Source organism: Varroa destructor, unplaced genomic scaffold (genome assembly GCF_002443255.2).
Source record: "Varroa destructor unplaced genomic scaffold, Vdes_3.0 BEIS01000007.1, whole genome shotgun sequence".
NCBI lineage: Eukaryota > Metazoa > Arthropoda > Arachnida > Mesostigmata > Varroidae > Varroa > Varroa destructor.
This window is the reverse complement of record NW_019211460.1, coordinates 26,108,952-26,129,452: the sequence shown is the minus strand read 5'-3', so window position 1 is coordinate 26,129,452 and position 20,501 is coordinate 26,108,952. Positions and strand designations below refer to the sequence as shown.

Here is a 20,501-nt window from a genome sequence, read left to right as displayed (position 1 = left end):
TCTATATCGAAACTATAAGCGTTAGGCTTTATACATTTATATAGAAATGTGTGTGTGCATGTATGTGGTAAAAGATGATTATTTTTCGGACCATGCTGTTTAATTTACTGGCGATTCCAGATTATTGCCTCCCTTCCCTCAGTGTTGTTCATGATGATGATAATAATAACATACCTAAATTGATGCAAACAACAATGATGACCTCCATTGTGTTCGGTTGACGGTGACGATTATAGGGTTAGTTGCGTACTGGTAGCACGGTTGCATTTATGAGAATGAGTGCTCGTGTGTGTTGTATATCTTTCTCCTTGATTAGGTAGGTGAACTGGAAATGCAAGCAAACGACGGGCATATGGGCGATCAGATGGTCGCGATCGGATTCCAGCTTAGCGTGCATTTCGTCGTGGTGATAACGACGCTTCAGCACTGGGTAGGCATATGCAACGCCTACTTGATCGCCCTCGTTGCTTTCTCTCTCTCCGTAGATCATTTAATGCGCCACAATGGGCGCATTGTTTGCCTTCCAGAAGTCGCTGCGTCCTAAGGACTAGATTCCGCAGTTAACCGCAATCCTTGTGAGTTAGCTGTCTACAGAAGGGCCCGGAAAAAGACACCTTTTGACAATAACAAACAAAACGAAAACGATATTAATATCAGAAATCTACTCGGTGTACTAGATGGAGATTACCAGCTCTCAGTAACTTTCATCGGTTTACCCCTTTGAACATTATTAGGGTGCTGATAGGTGGTCGGCAGCTTTTTGAGGCAAACATAGAGGGTTCTTGCGATGTGTTTTGTTAAAACGTTAAAGGATTAGGTAAAACACGAGTGGGTCTGCACTGACCCAATAACGTGAACGAAGAACTCGAAAGATGGAATCTGGACTGGTCAAAGTATTTGTTCTGTTAGGAGACAGGCCAGCAAAACATAAATGGGTGTTATGAGCTTGTACAACGGTGCGGTTGTTACACGTGCGTTCTTGAATGCTAGCGTATTTCAGTACGCGGGCTGGATGCTTGTGTTAGTTACCTTTATTAGTTGTGATAGAGGTTTGCTCAATGGTCGTAGTGGACGACCATTAGTTATTTCATCATCATGTAGACGTAACTTCCTGAGGATCACAAGCCGAACGATTTCGAATTCGCGGCTGAAATAGATCAGCTAAAGAAGCAGTCTAGCTAACAAAACAAAGAGAGCAATGATTGAAAAATATTTTTTTAAATTATTCCTTGCAATAACCCTTCGATCGAAGCCAGTCACGGAAGCGAGCATTTTGACAGATCACCCTCACCCGTCTAAGCGAACTAAAAAAGTGTCTGAGCTGAGGTACTTGACTTATTATGGTGGAGTGACAAGGACGACACCTTTGTCTGTTGCAGAGAGCCTATGTATATTTATGAAGTTACGTATTGATGTAAAGTAAACGCAAATTCGGTTATGCAAGCAGAAGTGGACAAAAGTTACATTTGACCTATTGAAGAAAATTAAGCTCACTACAGACTAGGATGGTCTAGTAGTCTCTTGTTAAAAAGATAATACCATATATTTTAGACGATTTTCTTATTCTAACTAGGTGTTAAATTTTTGTTTTTTTTTAACTGTATGCATTGAGGGTTACACGTGTAGAGAACTGGGCTTTTATAAGAAGAGTGCTAGTGAAGCCTTGAAAAAAGCTGGTGGAGCTCGCTAATATGTGATATTTTTATGCCTTTGTCAAGCGATAAGCGCGCGAGCTCATTTTTTTGGGGCATAGCCCACGCGTCATATTAATTCAAAATGTTGAGGTATTTCGTTCTTTCATCCAAAAACATTATACATATATCGTAGCCATTATAATCAGACATTTAGATTTAACGCTGGTTTTACAAGCTCTTTTGTAAGCTGTAGTTTTATTCTATCAGTAATGAAAAAGCGCTAATCATCGACATTGGTGCGCTGAGTATGTTAAAAATCCATGGTTTGCATCAGTAACTATGACATAATAAGTTAAGATTATTCCAAGTTGTGGTCGAACGGTTTATATCAGTTTGCATTTAACTATGTCATTAATCGCTGTTTCACTACGGCTCTCATCTGTGTAATACCTCTTTATAGTTGCTAGATAGAACAGTGGAAATAGCTAGCTGGATAATGCTTCAGCTATCATAACAACAATGAGTGAAGAAAAAGCTTAACTTGGCAATATATAGAAAACCAAATCAGGACGACGTCGTAGTCTTTACGCGGCTCTCTTGCACGGGCAGGGTATCTGCTAAGAAAGTGTTTTCTTCACTGACGATCATCAAAGTCCTGATCTTCATTTTGGGCAATTGCATTATGAAAATAGCATTCATAATCTTGTAGAATAACCAGGCAGTATGTATTTTCCATTACTGACATTTATGGTGCTGGCGTTTTTCATCGAAACGAGTTTCAAATTGGTAGTACCGAGAAATTACGTTAATCGTTCGTATCAGTTTAGTGATGGTATATTGTACATAGTCAAATATATATGATTACATATAGTACGGTTTGACACTACATGGCCTGTACTATGGGTGCTACGAGGCTGAGCTAAGTCGTATTACGTAATGTAGACGTGTGTGTACCATAAGCCAAGTACGACATCGTATGCGTCGTACGAGCTCGCATCAAACGGATGCAGCCGATACTGATCTGCGAATCATCGCTTTCATTTTAACATGTCATCTTCTCATTTTGCCTGCTACTGTCGGTATCAAGCTCAAATTTGCATAAACAATTTACATTAACAGGTACAAAACACTCACAAGCCATAGAAGCAAAGTGTTCTTTATTGTTATTAAGCAGATGTCGCAAGTCAGCGTTCGTTGATTGGCACGTACGTTATTTTTTTATCTTTCGTATTTCAGGAAACCGTGGCGGTCCATGGCGCGGTGTTGCAGCGTTGCTGTCTGCATCAAAAAAAGGCTTTCAGCGTTGTGCCACTAGCGTCTGGCTGCCGATGCGTTTTCGACGGCAGTATTCGCTGCTTCTGTCTAAGGCAGCGATAACGCTCTGTTTTACCTATCTAATCTGGTATCAGATACGAGATCCAGCGCCGTCGGCGGACGCCGTGTCGGATACTTTGCCGCGGGCGTTTGCCCGGCTACGAAAGAATAATGGGAGCGTTTGGGTTATTGAGCCGTCCACACGAGCCCAAGCACCCAGGTCTGAGGCGTCTTCATACGTACGAAGCTATGTGGCCGAGCTGAATCGCATGCAAACTATCTATAACGAAGATGTATACGGACCGCTGGCTGAGCACGATGTCGTTATTGTAGTACAAGTCCATAACCGATGGACGTATCTTGAAGCGCTAGTTGATTCTCTTCGGGCAGTACCCAACATCAATCGGACATTGCTGATATTCTCGCATGACTTCTATGACGCAAATGGCGTAATCGAGGAGTTACCAAAGATTGTGACGTTTACAAAAATGATGCAAATTTTCTATCCGTCATCGATTCAACTCGAACCTAACCGATTTCCCGGCGATGATCCAAAGGACTGTCCTCGTGACGCAACCAAGAGTATTGCTAAAAAGTTGGGCTGTCAGAACGCCGCCTACCCAGATCTCTATGGGCACTATCGGGAAGGCAAGTTCTGCCAAACGAAACACCACTGGTGGTGGAAGGCGAACCGGGTAATGGACGCGCTAAACGCGACAGCGCAGCACAACGGGCCGTTCATGTTCCTTGAAGAGGATCACTATGTAACACCGGACGTCCTGCATGTTCTACGTCGAATGGAAACCGCTCAGCCGAAGGCGTGTCCAGAGTGCCGAATATTTGTTATGGGCACCTACTTAAAGTCATTTAATTATCGCCAGCTTGGTTCAACCGTCGACATTTTAAAGTGGGCTTCATCGCGGCACAACATGGGCATGGTGCTCTACCGGGAGCTTTGGCGGGATGTCCGTGACCGCTGCGCACGCACATTCTGCACGTACGATGACTACAACTGGGATTGGTCGCTCTATCGAGTCAGTATGTCATGTTTCGAGAAGCCCCTGCACGCGATGGTCGTAAGAACAACACGAGTCTTCCACGTTGGCGAGTGCGGCGTTCACCATAAAGGCTAGTATGGCTGTCCATTAATATCGACTTACAATATGCACCTTAAAGAAAAACGCAGTAACGCGCTTTTCCGAATATGCACAACTAACGTCTTACATATAGAGCACGGGTTGAACACGCTAACTGTAGAACATATCTGAATGACATCTCTTAAGAAGATTTACCATAGTTAACGGCTGCATGCGATACGGTTCTGCATAAACTGCAAGAAAAGCACGCCTGAGTACGTGTTCGTTGATAACACGCGTATTTCTATATTACTACGCATATATAAGCACATTTTCGTATCACACGATAGACTTGAAACGCTGCAGCGGTCTTCCTGCACTTACGGTTTTGCCTATTTGCCGATCTCCAATGATTCCTCTTCGATCTTACCCCTTTTTATCACGTTTGGCTTTACGACTAGAACGACATTCTGTAACTTAAATGAATACTTGCAATCATCATAGAAGAGCTGCAATTACCAGGTCGCTGCATATTTGCTACACAGTAGCGTTAACGACGAGTTTATAGCAATGAATATGTCGGCATTTTGTTTATGTACTTGTCCACTAGCCCTAACCCGAATAACTACGATATCGCTATAAAACTGGGAGGTCCTTCGTTGTCTCAAGGTCATTGTAACGATGACGCCTTCTCCACCACATCGTTGAAATGTAACCAGTGCCCGTTTCAATATAGATCAGCCGAAATTATGGTAGTTGGCATGTGATCTAGACGTATCTCTTTACTTTCTGACCCATTGCTAGAAGTAAAAGCAGCCAGATTACGATTTGAACTATCCGATTCACTGCGGCTTTCCAGACCATGATGACGCTCGTAACTTCTGTAAGAATAGTAATAATAATACTGCTTTGTAAACCTAATGCGAATCGGACTCGCTTGGTCAGTTAAGCAGTGAGCGAACCAATGGCTCCGAAGTCATCTGAAGCTTGTCCTTCATCCTGGACAGACAAATACACCTGCCTGTATTTCGCCGTCCCTTCGACACTTGGTCCGTGTGTGCGACTCTGAGCAGAAACAACGCCGTTCTAGCTGCTGCTGCTTCTGTCGTTGATACATTATCCTTGCATATTATTAGTTTGCTAATATCGTTGATACGGGTCGACTACACGTGCGTTGCTATGAGCGGAAAGCACGACCTGAATCGCTCAGTTAAGACTACGACTAGCGGCCATAGAGTTTGGACACAGGCTTGCGTGACGCATGGTAATGGGTGCAGCTATCCAGTAACTCCACCGATAGGTAGCGCTATACGACGCGCATTAGCCTTATGGATCAAAATTTATTGTAATAAATAACCATCGTCTTCTTCTCTAATGATATTACCAGTATAATAATATGAGTATTGGTAGTAGGAACGACATCAACCTTGCGTCAAGAAGCTAAAAGCTCGAAACGAACAGATAAGAGTAACAACTCGGCTTTTTTACAGAATGTTGCGGTAAGTACACGCTAGGAGTAAGGGATTATGATAGGAGATAACCTGCTGCTGCTGCTTATGATGGAACGCTGTCCATTGGTCGTTGACGCAAATTGTTCTGACAAGGCAGCTTGTCGTAGTGCTGCTTGTATACCACAACGACAGAACGAAGGACATGTATAAACCTATGTGACTGCGTATGCTGATAATACGTTTACTCGCATCGTGCTTCAGTTGTTTCTGCACGCATCGGCAGATGGGGACGTATTATTGTTCCGGGTTATTTTATTTATTCCGTATTATTATTACGGGTGTCCTGGCTTACACGGTACAATTACGTTTCTATTACTGCGGACGACGGTAACCATATTTTTTATATAGTAATTGACAATAGACGATGAAAATTTTGTTAGAGACGTCCAGTGTCGGACGAAATAAAGCAAGCAATACTCTACGGTCGATTTGCCGTTGTAGGATATCGTGTGTTGCCAAAAATGAAAAGTCGCTGAGAGCTCGTCGCTTATGCTCGGGGAAGTGCGTTACCAAAAGATAATTTGATTAATACAAATTCGTGCGTTCACTGTATAGTTTAAATGTGCTGTGTTAAACAAAAGCACGCAGTATGATCCTTAACTTATTAGGCGATCGCTACTTTTGATCCTGCTGCGGTCCTGATCACTTTTCCTGGCCAAGGTACCACCTTTATCAAGGCCAAACTTTTTCTTCATTTTAGCCTTGCCACACTGCGTGGTTAGCTTTCTGCTATTATTGACTCAGGAGATTCCATAATGTACCAGACACATTTTTGGAAAAACGTAGGGGTTACATTCCGAGCCGCCTGATGGACCGGAATGTAAAACTGGAAATATTTAGATGTTCTTATAATAATAGTTGCATCTATCTAGGCAGAGTTCAACCTACTAAATATTTTTCCGGAGCTCATTTAAAAGTAGCCCGGAGCGTTTCACATTCGAAGGTTAACATCATGAATTACCTTCTAAAATTAACTTCAGAACTTTACGAGCTCTGGTTCATGCTTTGTTAGCCTAACACTCATCAGAATTGCTACCTGCCTAATTGTTCAGTTAATTAGAAAGTACTTATATAGCTATTGCATGAAATAATAGATTTCCTTCGATTTTCTCCTTCAATTAAAACTAATTTCTATGTCAACTTGGACAATATAACCCTATAAATTACTAGTTTCCATAAAATATTTCATTTGATAAAAAAAGTTCCATATTCGATCTAATATAGATCAAGTCGTGCATAAACTATATGGCAGGTTAAAGGTAATGAATGCTTTCAGCGTTGTATAGTAGTACACCGGCATTAAACGGATCAGCACGCATAACGCTCAACCTTACAATGAGAGTTTCGAGTAAAATTCGAAATGGAAGCCATACATGATAAACTGCCATAGCAGGAGACTCCAGTCACATTGGTTTGATAGCTTCCATTTTGGTGGCTGTTAAAGCTTCAAGCTCAAAGGAGATTTTGCTACCCGTAAGCTACATCGCATAATATATGTAATGAGCAGATGAACTTACTGTTACTGAAGCTAGACGTTTGCCAACGGTGGATCTCCTGAGTTACAAACTAAACGCACGTCGACATCTTAGAGGCTGAATCATTCTTTCTACTTTTACCTCTGGTTGGTAGAAAATTGTCCATTTTTTAGTACCTATCATACACGATCTTTTTCTATCGGATTCCTTTGATGCGCAAACCCAAAACGTTGGCCTATTTATTTGCGACAAGTTCGTCACGAAACTGGGCAGCAAATAATATATATCACTTATGTTTTAATGAAAATATTCTCGCAACTACACCGGTAGCGGGGCGTAATTCGGATATTGCCTTTGCATAGCGTGTGCTGTTAGTTGAGTGACTAATATCTTTATTTTGTCCTATTCCGTAGACCTTTTAACGTAGCGTTTAATTACCTATTGTATACTGTTCAATTAACGTTACGCTGAATTCAATACATAATTGTTTAGATATACATCCACCCGTTCATTTTTTACGTAACTACACACTTCACGGTTCAGTAGCAACGATATTTTGGACACTTGGAAATAACGACCATAATCCCTTTGGTAGCTTGTTTCGATCCCAGCACACCAAGGCAGCACACTTGTGCACACTACTCTGCCATACATCGTATTCTGCGTTATATGAGCATGAATGTTTGTGTCTAATGGCTTTTGGTATGGCAGACCTAAACTAGGGCAAAACAGTGAGTTGCAGTTACTATATCTATGCTCAAGAAACGATCCCGCCCCTTTACTCGGTGTCGCTTGTTTCCGACACCGAACACGGTGTCCTCAGAGCCCGGATCATTTCCATAATGTTGTTCCCCGTTACGTAGGAGTTTGTCTCATACTGTCCAGAATAATAGTACTACTCAGTTACGCGCAGTTTTTAACCCTAAGGTGTGGCGATGTCCAGAGGCCGGCAATCCTCCAAAAGCGAAAAACAGGATTGTTGAAGGCGGTGTTATGCATGCACAGTATCCTAAAAACCTCATGCACATACATTACTATGCATGTACAGAAAAAGGCTTACTCGAAGCATAAAATTACCTAGTATTTAGCATATACGAATGAAAGTGACTAAATCAATATTTGTGTACAGGTAGACACAGATATGACATATCTATATTATGGTTATGATATGTATGTAATAAAAGTAATCATAGTACTGCACAGAAGTAGTAATACTTGTACTTATGTTTGCTGCCTTCTATGGTTATCGTCGATTTGGTAATGTACAAGCGTTGTACAAACATGTGATGAGTTTGATGTGATACGGATGCAATATTTTCGCCACGGAAAAATATGGCAATATGCATAGATATGAAACAAGTGTAGGCTAAACATCCATGTTGATTCCCCCATGTACATTTAGTGTATAACGAAACGCTTTGAGATTGAACTAATCTGCTTCGTCTATTCTTTTTGTGTGGATGTCTGGCTGCGGCCTTCATTGGGTCCATGTGGATTTTGCTTACAGGGGAGAATTGCGACCAGTCGCGCTTGATCCGCGCGGCGTCGGGGGTCATTTCCGCATCCGGCGCGTACTTCTTCCCAAATATTGTCCGAATGCAGAAGGTCCCCCAGCGGCCGCTCAAAGCACAGAAGCCCAACGGTGGCTGGGGGGATATTCGAGACCACCAGCTCTGTATGCACTTTCTCAACGAAACCCTTTGAGAGAAACGACATCTCTCATCGTGTATGGATCAGCAGAACCGTCACACGGAAAAGGGGTGCTTCTGATGCTGTCACGGAGAATTCGCTATTTGTGAAGCTAAGATTGGCGCTTACACTTAAATTGAGGCTCATTTCGTTTTGCCTGAAAATAAGCATTAGCCAGCCTTTTTTCGGCAGTATGTCCTAATGTATTCGGCGATTTCTTCTATAGGAGTGAATCTGTAATAGACAAAACCTCGACAGAGCTCTGCCAATTTGGTACTTATCTTATCTAAGGTCGGAATAACACAAAATGGCATTGATCCGGAGGAGAAAATGGTGTCCCAAGTTGAATTTCTTCTTACACGCTTAATTTTTTAATAATAATGACGCTTATTAATTAACGCTAACTCGAATTGTTGCTATTGAAGCAGAGGGGCAAGCCATATCTCTCAACTGACTACAGTAAGCGTTTAGAAGTAATGATATTCTTCATTAGACTGGTATTATTACTAGCATGAATTAGTTATACTGTGATACTACCAATGCAAATCTTGTTATAGTCAAAGTAATCGAGAAATTTACATTGTACTACTGGTGCTGTGCTCTAAAGATAGGTAGATTTTGCCGAGCTTTGTTCGATCCTGGTAACGGTCAGAACAAGACTATTGACTCGTACTACGTATTTGTTAGTACTTACGCTGGGAGGTACACGAAAATATGATCAGCTTCTAAAACATCGCCCATTTCTTCGATAACATGCAAGAGCTCATTACTCGACTGTAGATGTAAGTCCTGCATGTGCAAACGGGGTGCGAAGCTAATAAGCTCTGTAGGTCATTCCGTTCACTGAGGGAAACTAAGGCGTCCTGCTTGAACGAAACCTCAGCAGTACTCGTACCGTCCTAATTCAGTTTATGTTGAAAATATTATGTGCCATCCGTCTGGGCACTGAATAGTTTTGTGTTTGAGTTTGAAAAGTTTATTCGACGCATACAAGAGAAGTAATGTTTATTTTTTTTTTTCTTATTATCTTGTGGGGCTGAATAGACAAAAATATGGCAGGTTTCTGGCCGTTTAGTCGAAAATACCCTAATTGCTCCACCAGATCTATAGCACTCACACTGATATTGGAATTTCCCTATTTTTATCTTTTTTGCGCATGTATCTACATTCATTTTCTGGTTACGATTGAGCCGAGAACAACAGTTCTGTATGTTCAATACAATTTTGAGAAGCTACGTTTTTAGGTAAGGACACACCTGAGTAAACACATTTACCTAGCCAAGTACGCTATACGATCGTACCAAGTCTGTCGGGCTATGGGCTTTGGGAAGCCTAAAAGTTATTGAGAATATTTATGGGCACGCAACGTACCCAAATATGTTCAACATACCACTGATTATAGCGTCGTCAGAAAGTTGCCGAAAATTGTTTTGTAAAGTTTTCGACAATGTCGATCGATCACAGGTGCTGAGCTACAATCGGAGACCTTGGTGATATGAAGCGATGCTTGCTTTACGTCTGTTTGTGATATATATACATATATATATTGACCTGAACGGCTAAGCCTCTGAATGAAATTACAGGGGTGGCTGGTTTAAACTCCGCCAAGGTGGACACTAAACGATTTTTGTAGTCAAAGAATATATATGCAGACAAAAGATATTTATAAATTCATACATTGTTAGGCTAAGACAATGTTCGAAGTGATTAGTCGTATGTCATGGTGGTGTATTTGATGTTCTTCTGAAATGAACCGATACATGCAGCGCCATCTTTGATGATAAATATAGATGGCGCTGCATGTATCAGTTCATTTCAGAAGAACGTGAAATATTAACCATTATAAAAAATAGGCCGTTAACTTATGATATAAGTTAATGGCGTCGTCAAGTGACAAACGCAAAATCATCCTCGATATCTGTACTTTTCTGGACGTTTCGACGGAAGTTGAAGGGTGTGCAACAAACATTTGCTCGGTAGGCCACCGTCATGTTGCACGTTGTGCAATGAATTTAGACAGGACGGTTATGTACACTAATCGAAGCGAACTAGAAATATACTGACTTGAATTGGCAGTTAGGTAGCTGATATTATATAATACATTTTGCGTCAGGGCATGATCTATCCATAGAAGCATACCGTGCCTAAAAACAAATCAAGGCCTAAAATACGCACTTCTTTTGAGCAAATACGATCTTGGCGTGTTTTTCGTGTCCTTTAGGCAGAAAGACATCTGTTCAACTTTCAGACTTAGTTATGTCTAGATATTTACATTAATCCCATTTTAGGCAAAGGATGACTAATGCAAATTAATTAATACTTAGTAGCAAATTACTTTTGTCTTTCTCTACGTAAAACTGTGCAATACTAAGAAACAAATTGTCCTGGATTAACAGTAAGGGTCGTAGTGTCCGTTGTGGTTTTTCTATTTCTACTTTCGTCATCTGAGTTTCAATTTAGCCTGAACTTGGTACACGTGGTTGTCCCTAGTCGGTATAGAGTATCGGTTTGTGTACGGAAACAAATTTGAATTTAATTATTGCGATATTATTGTTGGCTGATGAGTTTTGCTAGTCTTAAAGTCGGTAGTTTCATATTATTCAGCTCTTGCACTCCTATAGGGTTTGGTTGATTTCAGACCCGACTTGACTCCTTTTGAAACATATCCTATTCGTTCCGTAGACAATACACGATTACGTTTTAACTGCATAGGGACATCCTAAACAATTTAAATCTAAGCAGAGTGTTTTTTTTTTTCTGTAATTTTTCTATTGTTTTTAGCTGCTTTCTGAATATGTTTCATTAATAGTATTGCCGTTGAGTTGGTCCAAAAGTTGTGTTCTATAGCGCTTCCTTTATCGCTTGTTGAGTCTGTGCAATGACTTATATAGTTACACACATATATATAGCATGTATTGTACGAAAGCTCTATAGTCTAGATGAAAAGAGCTTATAAATAGTTGCGCGCTAGAAGCAGTGTAAATGTTTATGAAGAAACAAAACTTTGCGCAGGAGAAAATACGGTAGGTGAAAACGAGGTAGAGGAAAAGAAGGTTAATTGATAAATCACTCATACATATGATTACGTATCCCAGATATACAGTACTTATGGCAGTCTTCAGGCTTATGAATCCAACGAATCCGTAATGTAACCTTAATGTAATTCGTGTTTACCTCGGTTGAGATGATTTTTTGTATATACGCTGTGAATACAATGAGACCACCAATGTGGAAACATAGGGAAAGCATGCTGCAGCGGAGCTGGTCATTAAAATAATGTAAAACGGTTTGTGTTACATTGAGGTCATAATAAATTATACCGAAGAAATAGATAATTTCTGGAAGGAGAAATGATAAAAGGGCTATCGCTTGGGATATGGAGGATAAGCACCACTGCCCTAACGAAGATTAAATAATTCTCATAATTTGTGAAAGGATCTGTAGGAAAAATCAAATAGGGCGGCAATAGACAAAAAGCCGTTAGGTGTCTGGCGTTCGCGCCAAAGTGACACTGTTGTTTCTCTAAACCAAACATATTCAAGAAATCGTTCTATGCGATCTCGTAGAAAAAGAGCATTTAACCACTTATGCGTCTTCTATAGTTAACTCAAACCTGAATTCTAGTCTTTTCATAGGATGATGTACAGCTAGTCCCGCAAAAATCACAAAAGAGCAAGGAAATTACCAGAGGCTTTAGTGTTTACGAAGCCGGAGACGTACCGCCTGCCCGTTTCGGCGACATAACCCGACGCAACTATCAGCACATGTTCTACCTATTTTTCTAAATTGGCATTCAGTTAGCTAATAAACGGGGGTTGGTCGTCAAATGGGACCGCTAATGTCGAGTTCCTCGCTATAATTATGTCTCATAGTCTAATTCATTCGCTTATTATATGGACCGACTTATGAACACCAAACGCGTCAAAGGCTGGCTTGTGTAGTGGATATTTTTTCAGCGAACGATATTAAACATGACAGAATCAATGTTCCGCTTCCAAGATGGGATGAAGTGCTTTCGTCGGATATGGCCTATTAGTAGTGGAGTGTGAATGGGTTTGCTCTATCAGAGACATGCAGTTACTGTTCTCCGTCGTAAAATAACACTTCATTAACGTAAACCTATAAATGTTCATGATGTCGCTATTGAGACGGACGGAGAAGCCTGCTCAATATTATAGGCGGCCGGTAAAACCTGGTAAGCAGTTCGGTTTAGATAGTATCGAATTATTTCAAATATTTATATTTACGCTATCTGATACAGGAAATATTAGCTGTTCTTTGGCCCACAATAACGATCAAAAATATGGACGATTTTAATGTACGAATCCTTCGAGATATATTTGATAATAAGAAATAAATTCACTGGTGTCGATTGCTCCGTTGTTACTGAACATGAACTGGGTCTATCATAAATTAGGTTTAAAAACAGCTTATTAGGTAAAATAACAGCTTCGTAAACGCTAAAATGTGTTCATTGTGTCTGGGTTATATCAAGTAGCATGTTACACAGATGTTATAGCTTGTACGCTTAAAAGGACAAATACTCGGAGATACTAGGAGATAACTAATTATCTAGACAATATGCCAATATGTCTAATGATTGATTTTACTAGTTTGAGATTGGTTCTAATTAAAGATCGATTAAGCTAAATTAAAGAGACTTTAATAATTATCACGATCGAAAGGGTGTACTCGTTTTGAATGTTTCATCAAATACTTAATCAATGTCAGTTATTATTGATTAATCATTGAGAGGTCGTCCCAGCTCAGACAAGAGAGAAAGAGAGAGAGAGAGAGAGAGGGGGGAAGAGGAGAGAAGGTTAGGTGGAAAGACATGTATGTAGTCATTCAATGAAAAATAAAACCAAACGGCAAGCAGACTCCTAGCATGTCAGTGTAACTCATCGACTCTGCCTGCGATTTACGTAATAAATCTAAGAGGATAATACTTTGTTGATACGGTAGTGTATTTTTCTACTTCGTTTCGAAGTTACTTCACATACCTATAAATTTTAAGTTATCAATCATGAACATGTATAAACTAGAAACACTGGAAAAGCGCTCTGCTTCTTGTTTCTATGATTTGCCTGTCGATCGTAAGCAAACACAGTATTTTTTATTGAATTAGTGAAACGTATCTTACTGCGTGTGTATAGAAAGTATGCTGTTATTATACCAAGTTCGATTATAATATATAAATATATACGTAATACATCCTTTTACACGAGTTCTAGAATGACGATACAGCTAAATGCATCTTAAGCTCATATTGCATTTCAACAATTAGATTATTTTATTTTCGATTTTCATAATTCGTTTTCAAAAAACGATAATTTTCGCCAAAAATCCTGTATATTAGGACGTGTCCGAAATATCTAACGATCATGGAGTCCGTCGTCGTAAAATGATACTAGAAAATCAACGGATACGCGATCGAAATCAGTGCCGCAAAATATGGAAACATATCACTTCAAGTTACAACCAAAAACAACTCATTCTATTTGAATAATATGTAAATGTTCTAGAGCCTCTGGTGGATCAGAACAAAGTGTTAACTGCGACAGGCCTTCAATCTAGAATAGACAGTAAGATAGGTAGGTATGCATACAAGTTGAAGTACTTTAAACAATATATAGGTATATCGGTGTGTATTAAAAGACATAGATATTTGCTTGCTAATTTATTGTGAGGCGTCTTCTTTAGTCTGCCGAATAAGTCTCGACAAACTGAGCAAATCTGAAATTAGTATACTTAATCTTGCGATGGACAGCCTTAAGTTATTGATAAAAGTTGATTGATCGTGTTGTACTATATGGCTGCCCGCTATCCAGTGCGCAATTTGATAGTAAAATTCTCAGTCATGACAAAATTGAAATAAGCTAACTTTTTTTTAAAACTGATAGCATTGCGTCACGAACAGCAAATGTTGGTAAGGACGACAACGTAAGCAGAAAATTGCCACCAGCCGCCTAGAAACGCCAGCTGTTCAATGAACCATCGACATACAGGATCTACCATAGTTTAACGTTCGTGATAGACCGTACCTTGGATACATGAAAATTGTATTGAACTTTAGTATACACCCTAGATTTCATCATGTCTAACATCTTTCCAGCTAACCGCTAACATTTATCAATGATTAGAGTTTACTACATTTCAATCGATTTCCGACTAGTCTAGAAAAATTGGACAGTCTATACACACCAGCAGACAAAGAGCAAAGATCCCAGAATTCTTTCGGTGTGCAATGCTCAGGACGTCCTATAATCCTTGCATAAAGTTGACCTATGATAGTACACTTTTTAATTTAACCATTGCTTCTTTATCGAGCTTGGATAGTTGAGACTATATCTAGACTATATCTCAAAAGCTCGGTGGACATGTTCCATCTTTTCTTGTTTGAGCCCAGCAGCCCCTCCTTCTCTTGCCCGTCGCACCAAATTAGTAACTTAATCTAGCTGCCCTGGCTGAACTTGTGCTTATTCGCGCCCCCATCTACGAAGCGTTATTTTTCTTGCAATGGTCCGATCCAGTTCCTAATCAATGGGGCACGCAGCCTACATTGATGATGAATAAGGTCCAATGTGTGGGCTCAAAGCACTCTGATTGTTTTCTTCCCAATAGCCAGCTAGTCGACGACAATGTAGTGCGTCAAAGGTCCACAATGATCTGTACTTTGCATTAATGCTATTTACGTTATATTATTATAGTTTAGATTGTTCGTTCTAATGGGTGACTGATCCAAGCCTCGTCAATAATATGTTACGCGACAATTATGATTAAATAAAGCCACGTAGTCAATCTCATGTATATGTTGGGGTAGTAGCACTTCATTTACATAGCGGCTCACTGAAATCTCCTCAATGGCTAAAGATTTATGTGTTGCCGTTACATTACATAACAAGGAACATTACATCAGTCTCGCTCTATCATTGTTTTAAGCTTGCGTAAAATTGAGTGTAGGTTGCTTATATAAGAAACGCCTTTCTCTCGAAGAAAGGTAACAAGATTTCCTGGACTTCAGCCTAAGGATTACGAAGTTTTAGGTCATCAGTTCATATTAAGACGTTCGTTCTCATCCTTAGTCTCAGCATTTTGGCGAGGTCTCTTTCCTTCAGCGCTTTGGACGTCAAGATGCCCGTAATTGAATGGTTGTCCTCAAACGCGTGTTGAATCTGGGCTGACGTACTTTTCACACTCACCAAGCAACAGCAAGCTCCTACAATTAACTAAAAAAATTAAAAACAACGATTTGAAAAATTGCCTATAGATCCTTTTTGATTTTCCTCTGTAAGATCAATTTTGTACGCCGAAAACGGCCGTAACAGGAAGCGGAAGTTAAATATTAACATTATTTACCCGCCAAGTATAATCCTAAAGCAATTGATATTATTGAAGCTATGGAAGCCCCGCCACAATTCAAATGCGTTATTTCGAAGCATTGAATTCGGAATTCTGTTTTGATACGTTTTGACGTACTTCACTACGTCCGCTTTGTCGTTATATATAATGGTGTTTCCAGACAAAAGTTTGGATTCTATGCAGTAAAAAAAAAAATAGGTAAACGTTACCGAGCGCTGAAGTATGACAAATGAATAAAGTTTTTCATTTTGCTTGAAGTGTAAATAATATAGTTATATAACATATAGTATAGTAACTCAAAAATAGACAACCGCACAGCATGACAAGCGAGTCTTAGGTCATCATACCAACGAAGTCGTGGGCAGTCCTTTGCCACGTAGTATTTGATACTGTTCTTGAAGAATAATGATGATTTAGACATGCCCAATGGAAATATGCGGTGAGCTACTCAATTCTAACCATACTCAACGATTTAAATAAACCTCATCCACAGTTCAGTGACTTCATATAACTACGCTCAGCTGTGTAGGAACAAGCCATTTTTTGTAGGATATAAATAACAGTGACTACATGTTGTTGTACTTGTGCCTCAAACTTTTCTACAGGGATATAACTATTCCTAATATATATATATATATTCTGAAATCGATTTAGAATAGCTCGTACAAACGCTCTAGACCTCTTGTAGTACGTTGAGACTGGGCACAACGAGTGCTTTATCCAACAAAACAGATTCGTTTTTGACGATGACTTAATTTACAGTTCGTAGGTATCGGCGGCGCCTATCGGCGACCTATCAGGTCACCAAATATAGAGCATCACTTGAAGTGATTTTTCGTACCCTATTGGATGTATCCACAGTAGAAATACAGCATAACGCTGCAGAAATATTATCTAAAACGTATGACTCGTTTTTCAGAGCGTGCGTACCGCGTGTTTATGAGTGTCGGACGCAGACAAGTCGCAACAAAGCATTCTATATTTGGTCCGCTTTTTGGCTTAAAGTGAAGCATTTACTGTTTTTATAAGAAATAACGATTATTGTAACGTATAAGTAAATTGTTGTCATACAATTTCGGAAAGATGTGATGTTTCCATCCGGGCAATGATTCATGCTCAGCAATGGTCACTCCTAAGCTTATTCATTTAGTTATTATTAGAATATTCAAATTAGTCCTATAAAGACCAGCATGGTTCAACATTGGCTTGACCTCCCCGAGTAGATAACAATAACCCTCTAGATACTGTCAAAAAACTATTTTGCGTTATTGAGCACCGAGACCTATTTTAGCCTACTTTTGGTCATTGGCTTGGGGTGCTGGCACAAAATCCCCGGCTCTTTTGAGTCTTACTAGGTACGGAAACTGTGACAAAGTAACTGGAATACCAATCACAGCAGCATGTGCGTACGGCACGAATGTTTATTGGATGTTATTGTTTTTAATAGCTTTTGTAAAAATGCGCGTTGCTGTTCACCAATTTGTTTTCCACTTCAGTGGCACTCGCCCGAACTTTCAGTGATCCAGTTCAAGCTAAAATGGTCTTCGTTGGCTTTTACCTTATCTACCTGCGCTAAATTGACTATTTTCGGGCCGGGATGGGAATTGGCACCGGTCCACGTGGCATGCATAGTAATGTCCGTCCGGACCTATTCTAACGATGATCAAGTTAGCAGTGTTAAGTAGCAGTATCTCAACGACATCGATGTGTTCAATTATGTTACGGTTTCCTCGAATTGTCCTATTGAAGCGCTCATCTTGCCAAGGGATTGCTGCCATTCGAAACGGCTCCATCGGAAGACAAAAACTAAGCTTCAAAAAAAGCACACTGTTCAGGCCTTTCGGTCAAATGAATAAACTAGTCTTACGCTGGATAATAAAACCACTTAATTCTGGCCTAAGTCTTGTTTAAAACTTCATTTTACAAGGTCCTCTCACCGTAGCTTTCTGTTTTTTCTACGCATTTATACTACTCGCTTTTAGCAGATAATCAGCGCATCGATGCTGTCAAGTAAATAACGCGGTAGGCGGTTACAATAGGCTGCTAACATATCTTCAGCACGTAAAAAGACAGATCCTGTTTATTGCTGTCTACAGGCTGTATGCAATTAAGAACCGAGCCATCATTGTTCTTGAATAAGACGGAAAGAAAAGTTCGCTACTACGCTAGCTTAGGTAAAGGGTGGGACCAGGGGTTAATCTCTCACATTAGCATGTACAGGCGTCAAACAGTAGTCAAAAAACTCACGCCACGTGTGAAGATCTGTTACTCTTAGGCCTATCGTCCCTGATAAGGAAAGCGTAAATTTTCTTATGGGCTATATTTAATTTTTAGCCCCAAATGATATAATCGCCTAGCAAGGCGAACCACAGCCATAATAATTTAAGGAAAATACTTGGTTGGTTAATATCAGCATTACAAAGTATGACGAACTTCTACGAGTAAGCACTAGCATTTCAAGTCAGCATTAACAGACCAGTTTTCACAACTGTTTCACTCTACTATGCAGTGGATATGAGCCGGTAACTTCTTGTCGATACGGGATAAGTTAGGATAGTTTTAACTTTGCAAGTTTGCTTTTATGCAAGTGTCACGGGACTTCCCTTGTTGACGACAGTACCTGAGCGTCACATACGGTTTAATCAGTATGTACACCGACACACAGACTACGGAGACCTTAAAGCTTGTTTGATATAGGACCATCTACCTACTAGCAGATGTTTTAGTGGCCGCGTTAATGGAAGCCTATTCTATCGGCTAGTCGTTTGAATAACAACCGCTTCTCAACGTCATATTGATCGATCGTTCAATTGGTGACATTGTCCTTGTTGCCGTTGTGTTTCCTGTGGCTGGTTTGTTACCGCGTTTGTTCATTAAACGTCCTGGTAAAGTCATCGTTGCAGACACAGTGAACTAGTCCTGACCTGTTGCGACGACATCTCCCATGGGGATCATAAGGTATTTTTCATATATATTTCAAATTTATAGTAATAATACTAATCATCGGACCATCGGCAGACAGATTGAGCGTACCATTACAATAATGCTTCAGCCAATTGTTTTTTTCCGGGCAAAACACGTCGTCAATCATACTGGCCTTTAGCTTACAGCATTCGCCCGACGGGAAGAGGCATACGGCCGTAACGTTGCGAAATACATACGATCTCCGAGCATGCGATTGTTTACAGTGATTTCGATAGTTCTATCTTGTAGAGTCAACTTCGTCCGAGCTTCACCACTGCATATATAAAAACGGACCCATATCATCACACTGGGTTCGGTACTTGTTCTTCATCCCACTTATTCCTTGGGCAGTGTACCAACTCATCGAAAGGTCTGGTCAGATTCGCAGCTAAACGAATGGAAGTCGTTTCCTTTCTTTCATTTAGAGTGCAACAAGAATTAGCAGAACTGACGTTTTCATTAAGCCCACGTAAAAGAAACTCCTGTCGTAGTATCGAAAATTGTTTCGACTCACTTCGCTGATTTCGTGCATGGCGAAAGCAGCAGGCAGATCTACAATCAGTTCGATCTATTTGAGTCGGATGAGGATCGACCAGCAACGCCATGGGTTGCCTGATCATTTCTTCATATTCTAGCTAATCGTAATAATAAGTGCAAAAAAGATCACTGGCAGTGCCCGCAAAAGGCCGCCATTGCAGTTAAGGTCTAAGGGCGACAAAGATCTTGTTTTGGCCTCGACGTGCGAATGGCTTTTCCTGTTGCTTTCAGCAGCTATGCTCTTCAGCACGTGAGCACCGTAGAGCGGTACGAAGAGCTATTGGATTCTTAATGGATATCTGATTAGCAAAACAGTACACATGGCGCTTCCTGGTGAACTACTATTTGGACGGCAGCCTTTTTTTTATTGTTCAGGACATCGTCCAGGCCATGCAAGCTTAGCCTTCGAAAATTATTGTCCGAAAAAAGTTTATTTTACTGACGGAAACATAACCGGCGTTTTCCTTTCTCATTTTTTTCTATAATACACGCTTAATGCAGTGAATGGTGATACGCACTTCAGTTATATAATTGTTGGACAGTGATATCAGCTTAGCTTACTTTCGGCCTTGACATTAGAGCGGTGCCTCGGGGCGCCATAGTTTGGTTGGACACATGTTCTCCTTTTGGCTGTATCGCTCCGTAAAGTCTATCTGCTACGGTTTAAAAAAAACCGATATTTTTTTCTTCATTAGATACTGGATTAGATACTATGCTAGACGCCTTAGGGCCGTTCATAATAGCTGGCCTGCCATGTTATGTACAACGTCACGCGCTTTCTTGCACATAATACATGTGTTTCATGTATTATGAGATGTTTATTTTTTTGTCGAGAAACCTTCTGCGTAAGTGCGCAAGCTTTCTCAGGTGAACTAAGTCCAATCCTTCGACTACATTTGGAACCTACAAACAATCGCAAATTTCTGCTTCACGTTTTTT

The 20,501-nt window shown here is 40.2% G+C and overlaps 2 protein-coding genes across 3 annotated transcripts in view; both read left to right on the top strand.

The window, feature by feature from the left end:
- The window catches only part of Mgat2 (alpha-1,6-mannosyl-glycoprotein 2-beta-N-acetylglucosaminyltransferase), a 38,476-nt gene extending 25,380 nt beyond the window's left edge, over positions 1-13,096 (top strand). Inside the window, exons 3-4 of one of the 2 annotated variants that reach the window (XM_086976168.1) lie at positions 2,871-4,076; positions 8,518-13,096. In XM_086976168.1, coding sequence (XP_086832294.1) covers positions 2,871-4,076; positions 8,518-8,714 — 1,403 coding nt within the window. In that variant the 3' untranslated portion in view covers positions 8,715-13,096. Of the gene's footprint in view, positions 1-2,870; positions 4,077-4,883; positions 5,405-8,517 lie in introns of those variants that run through there. The other variant, XM_086976169.1, reaches the window with a different exon arrangement.
- LOC111253680 (uncharacterized) overlaps positions 1-20,501 on the top strand; it is a 53,239-nt gene that overhangs the window by 22,411 nt on the left and 10,327 nt on the right. The window lies entirely within an intron of this gene.